The sequence below is a fragment of the Phytophthora parasitica genome, assembly GCF_000247585.1.
Source record: "Phytophthora parasitica INRA-310 unplaced genomic scaffold supercont2.36, whole genome shotgun sequence".
Classification (NCBI taxonomy): domain Eukaryota; phylum Oomycota; class Peronosporomycetes; order Peronosporales; family Peronosporaceae; genus Phytophthora; species Phytophthora nicotianae.
Window position 1 is genome coordinate 210,733 of NW_008649022.1, and position 5,832 is coordinate 216,564.

Genomic DNA, 5,832 nt, shown 5'->3' on the forward strand with positions numbered 1-5,832 from the left:
CTCAGCAACCCCACGGTTATCGGAGTACCCCCTCCGTCAGTCGGCAGTCCAGGGCACTGTGTGTCCGAGTGGATCGCAACGCGATTTTGCGAATCCCACTCCACCACAAGAGCATAGCGTTTACCTTGCAGGATACGTCGATACCAACTGGTGGAAGTACAAGGAGAGAATCGTTCGTGCGTGGACGGACCGCTATTTTCACTTCGTTGTTCGAGACACGTCTGTTGTTAAAGGAACGCATGCCAAGTGCAAGTCGTGGCTTCGAAATAGTCGCGGCGAGTTGTACACTGTATTTAAGAGCTTGTTGTCGTGGTGGGAAGGAGCCGCATCGAATACATCGTTGATTTCGGCCCGTAATGCTGTCATTACACCATTCCTTCTTCGGCCTAGCCGATATGCCGCCGTCGTTCGAGTTATCACGGTATACGCGTTGACGGCTACAGAGGCGTTGTGGAAAGATGCGTGCAAACTCGTTTACAGTTGCCTTCCGCGAAGCACTTGCTCTGGCGCATTCCGAGTTGCACATGGCCGCCCATGTCTACGTGAACTTGCTGCAATCATCGAGTCCAACGGGCGATTACATCTGCACCCGCAGGGCTTCGCTAAACATTGGTGGATCGATCGATTCGTCAGTGAAAACCAAATCCGCAAGGTCCTTGATCCAGCTCCGACGCACCGAACTTCTTGAGGAGGAGTGTTGGAATCTACGAAACTATCAGCGCGTCTTAAGTAACAGCAGCGAGAACCGTCCACAGGAGCTTCACGGAGTGGTGCTCGAGCTGGAATCTACAATCGTCCATGTTACTACCGTCCATGAGATTGTCCTGGCCAGCTCAATACATTTAATGCGTAGCATCATATCACAGGAAACAGTTGCTAGGAGCTAGGACTGTATGAATAACAAAAACAAGCAACTCATTTTCCGATTTGATCAACACACAACAAGCAACTACTCCTCAAGTCTGTATATTACAACACACCGTGCTCTGCGGTAGACTGCTTCAGCTTCTCGTGTTCTTTTGCATTATGACGCGCTAGTTCTCGAGTGCAGACTGCACGGCGTTAAGCGCACTCTTCACGATGCGGAGCGTCCTGGGGCCCCCAGCTGTTGTTGAGTAGATAATACTCTACTAGAGAACACACGCAAAGAATTTATCAGACTGCCTAGAAGTACTTCAAGCATGCGCAATTTGCGCTATGGAGGGAAAGTCTTGAGGGGTCCGCGGCAAATCTGATCGTGGTTGAAGTGACCTGGTTGTAGAGGTCTGGTCGGCTTTCTAAAAAAAAAAACCAAATAATTTCATGAGTAGACGCGCGACCAGTGCGTATTTAACTTTAATTCGTTAAATACGTATTTAACACTAGTTGAGTATAAAACTATTTTACAACTCTAGTTTCACCTCCTCCTTTCGAAAACATGAGCTATATGTTTTCCGTAAAATATACCATTAACTCCTTACAATAGTTTAATGATCAGTAATCAGTATTAATAATGCTTTCCTAAGTGAAGATCACAACGAAATGCTACCTCTGAGAGATTGAAAGAAACCCAAATTCAAATAAAAAAAATATTCGACACCGATTATGTTTCAGAGCATTTGCGTAAGCTCATCACGCAGATTACGGAAGCTCGCTAGTTCGTTGTCAAACATTGAGGGTGGTGGCACCGCTTCCTGCTCGAAGTTTGAAGTCTTCTGGTCTTCTTCTGCAGCTATTGACGATGTCAGGGCGGAACCCTTGCTCAAGCGCGGTGCGTTCTTCAACTGATGGAGAAAGCTGCCAACGGATGCAGTGTCCAAAGAAACGCCAGATAAACGGCTTAAAGAACTGCCTGCACCCGTCGAGACAGAGTCGACAGCGGTAGTAGCGCTTGAAGATCCGTCATTAATCACGAAAGGCAAAATCATAGCGTCCAGTTCATCATTTTGGTCACCAGTTGACTCGAATTCTGCGTCAGCATTTCCCGACGAGAACAATTGGCGGTCTCCAACCACATCACTGTCAGCATCAGCAAGCGCGAGACCAAATGCATCGGGGGTGTCTGGTGATATTCCCCATGCTGTCACACCACTATCACCGAAATCAGGCGAGAAACCACGGTGCTTTGCTGCAATCATACCTGCTGATGACGATTCCTTCACGTTGTGTACCCCTCGTTGCAATCGATCTGTAGTGGTGAATGTGGGCACGTTGCTGGATCCTGAACGAAGTTGACTCTTGGTGTACGCATACCCCGGAGACGTGGACAGCAGTTCACACGGATTGGCTTGGAACGGAGGACTCGCAGCGAACGTAGGTAAACCTTCTGCTGGTGAGTGTGACGCTCTTGGGTGGATAGTAATCGCTTCCGTCTTCGTAGGTGGCTTTGCTGGTGTGGCATCTCCCAATCTCTGGGCACTATTGTCTGCCTCTGTGGCACTAGATTCAGCACTGTCGGACACAAATGCGCCACTAAATGAACTCTTTCTGCGTTCGGGTGTATGGTGCTGTACTTGTGAGGACAATCCACTGTCAAGAGCAAAGCGTTCAAAAGATCCTGGAACCGGAGAGCTCTCAACGAACGGTTTGTGGGTCAACGCTGACCACATGCGATCATTCCGTAGCAATGATATAGTCTTGGGGTGGCGAGGCGGAGTTGACATGGGATGATAAGCCGCGCTGCTACTGCTAGCAGGCTCATCAAAGGATGTCTGGGATGAATGAAGTCCAATCTCTTTATCGTGACGGTCTGCGTGTCCCTCCCACAGTTGCTGCTGTCGTTGCTGGAATGCGAGAGACGGTGACAACGCGCGTTCTTGGTCTCGATCGATTGCCACGTTTCCATAGCCATACGGCGCTGCAGCCACGTTAGGATTCGCAGTCGCGCCACGTAAACGGGCTTCGTGTTCACCTCCATATGAATGAGCCTGTTGAAGAACAGCCCCCACTTCTCGGCCTGCAGCAGTAGCGATGCCTCCTTTGCTGCTAACTCGAGGGATGGCCATAGGTTTCGACATCCCTGGCTGAGACTGCACCACGGTGTCGTCGTCTCCTAGATTATCCCCCACCAGGCCCGGATTACTGAACTGTGCAGCTGGAATCGAGCGAGGAGATGATCGACGACGCTGTAGAGCTCCAACATCGAATTGTTCAGTATCACTCACGGGTACAAATGAGCCCGTACGCAGATCTGTCGCTCTCAAAGGTGAGCCAGCCATTGTTGCGCTTGTGACGGGCGCACTAGCTGGTGTCAGCTCTGGCGATCCCGGCACATAGTCCTGGATAATGAAGTTATCTGGTAAAATCCGCGACGGCGCCGCCTGCTCTTGCTGCTCTGTGAACTGGTCGCAATCTCGTCGATACACTGCCGCTACTTTGAGCATTCCAAACGGTGTCATAATGGGTACGAAAGAGTATCCGTTCGTGGCTACACGCTGAGCCTCAAACGCTCGCGTCGCATCACTCGCCGGAGCTGTATGCAGCGTATAGCTTAGCATCGAAGGGTACGACTGAGTGAATAGTCTGTGTGCTGGGAGTTGCCGCATGAAGGAGAAGAGTGCACGTAGCAGAACACTGATTCTCTTACAGACTTCCTTAAGTTGCTGGATCACATCCTGCGTGGAGCCCAGATGAGCACTGGAGCTCTCTCCGTCTGCAGCAAAGGTGACGCTCCAGCGCTCCAACAGCACCTTGTGGCTGCCTGCATCCCAGAAAATATCAACAGCTAGAGGTAATCGAACGTCCTCCTTCCATGGAGCCATGGAGTCTCGCACGGCTTGGACTTCCTCGATGTCCAAGTTGAATCTGGCTCGACGATTGCTGCGACGAACGTCGGGCTCGGCGTGGAAGTTGACGCGACTCTGCACGATGAGCTCTGCCGCCTTGTACAGGAACTCGAGCACCACTTGCTCCGTCTTGGCTCGACCGGCTACACATGAGAAGTAAATAAGTGATACTTTAGATGGGAATAAGTTCGTGGCGACGTACTGGACGAGCGCGGAGGCGGCGCGGCGTAGCGCATGTTCTGGCCACTGTAGCGGCTGTCGGAGCTTGAGAACTGCTGGGGCGAAGGATGATATGACCGACTTGAGTTCGACATATCCACGGACGACATCATGGCCTGTCGAGAGGGACGCGCTCTTCTTCTTCTTCTCTGGAGGAATTATCAGTCTGAAGAAGCGTCGAGTTGGCACGGGATTGGCTAGTTGCCTTGTTCAATTATGACCAATTGGAGTCGTGCATTATTTGTTGATCGCCCAATACAATTCTCAAATTATTTTGCTTCCAGCATTGATTTGGAGAATACTATCGACTCAATCCGCCATCAACAGTCTTCTGTTGCATTGTTTCACAGATATATTTCATTCTACGACCTCGTTGCTGGGTCGACTGCAGCGATTTGAGACGAATTGCGAGCCACGATTTGCCCTAAACGAACTCCCCATGATTCTTCAGGCCAAGTATCGTCCGATGGGATGACAAAATCGTCAGGAATCTCTTCACCACCATCCTACAGCGCTGCGTAAATATCGAGCAACGATTCTGCCACGCTCGAGGCGATAGTTTTTTTTTTTTTTTTAATATTTCGACGAGCTATACATTATTTGAGTACTTTAAATAGTTTTGAAAACACAGATTCCAAAGTACTCAGGTTTGGCTTTGCTGCTGCTGCTGACCCCGAGGGTGAAATGTGAACAGCGCACGCTTGTCCAGCTCAGTATACGGGGTCACGTCGTTCTCTTCGATATTGTTTTGTGACTCCGCTAGGCTCATGCTATCCCAAGGAGAATTAGGGCTCTGCTTGGCTTTTGAATTGGTGCGGTGTCAGGCAAACGGCAGGTTTCTGCAGTCATGCCATGATCGCGACGGCAGCGCAAGAAGGAGGTTCTGATCGCATATGAATAGTTCCCGACAGTATCGGCACGAGGTGAACCTGAACGACTCGAAGTAGTCCCATTTCACTTGACCAACTGTATGTTTAATCCTCGAAAAAGACCCAAATTTGTTGAAATCGAAGTACCAAAAAAAAAAAGAAATGCTGTAAGATATTCCCTTTCGAAGAGCGCATCATTGTTGGTCTCCACAGCATCATGATTTTGTGGCAAGCACACCATTCATGACGACTTTATGCTGTGATTCTCATTTTTGAGTCGACAACAGCAATTCGAGACTCATTGCGAGCCACGACGAGACCAAGATGAACTCTCCAGACATCCTCGGGCCAAGGAGCTTCTGGTGGAATGACAAAGTCTTCAGGAATCCCTTCACCAACACCACCGTGTTGCGTTACGTATATGTCGAGCAATGGTGCAAATACGATTCTGCCACGCTCGAGCCGACAACTTCAGATTAACACCCAAGGCATCCAGCTTATCCGCATCACGACCGAAATATCCAAATAAGTTGCCTTGTGTCGCATGTCACTGAGTGCCGCTCCTAGTTTCATCCCCCATGCACTCCTTGGCCAAGGTTCTTCAGTAGGAACGACAAATTTCTTCGGTATGTACCCGCTCTTGAAAACGTCAGTGTGTGCTCGAATCCCTGGAATAACCTGCTGGTTCCAAGCTGCCTCGCGATTCCAGGCAAAACCAATCGAATCTATTACAGTGCTGCTAAAAACTATAGCCGCACTCACTTTTTTGATGCAACGCAAGCAATACTTGATCCCAGCAAACGACGCTTGGCCTAAAGTCTATAATTACGACTACAAATTGATAAAACCAGACCGTTTTGTGGTTAAAGTGTTATTGAAAACACAATCGAAATTTTAGGTTGGGGAAGTTCTCAAAAGTTATAGACGCACTTTTTAAAAAACCAAATAGCACTTGCAAAAATCGTTTTTATTGGCTAAAA

At 49.1% G+C, this 5,832-nt stretch overlaps 3 protein-coding genes across 3 annotated transcripts; all 3 read right to left on the reverse strand.

Moving 5' to 3' along the window:
- Positions 1-437: 437 nt before the first annotated feature.
- Positions 438-536, reverse strand: PPTG_23355 (hypothetical protein; the record flags this gene model as incomplete). Its single annotated transcript, XM_008910038.1, has 1 exon — positions 438-536. One exon carries the CDS (start codon positions 534-536, stop codon positions 438-440), a length of 99 nt encoding a protein of 32 aa, XP_008908286.1.
- An 897-nt stretch (positions 537-1,433) lies between these two features.
- PPTG_13670 (hypothetical protein) lies at positions 1,434-4,150 on the reverse strand. Its single transcript, XM_008910039.1, has 2 exons — positions 3,967-4,150; positions 1,434-3,907 (listed from the first exon to the last, which is right to left on the reverse strand). The coding sequence occupies exons 1-2, from the start codon at positions 4,094-4,096 to the stop codon at positions 1,590-1,592; spliced, it is 2,448 nt and encodes an 815-aa protein (XP_008908287.1). The 5' UTR covers positions 4,097-4,150; the 3' UTR covers positions 1,434-1,589.
- A 476-nt stretch (positions 4,151-4,626) lies between these two features.
- PPTG_23356 (hypothetical protein) lies at positions 4,627-4,752 on the reverse strand (the record flags this gene model as incomplete). The annotated part of the gene is made up of 1 exon (XM_008910040.1): positions 4,627-4,752. The coding sequence occupies one exon, from the start codon at positions 4,750-4,752 to the stop codon at positions 4,627-4,629; it is 126 nt and encodes a 41-aa protein (XP_008908288.1).
- Positions 4,753-5,832: the final 1,080 nt, after the last annotated feature.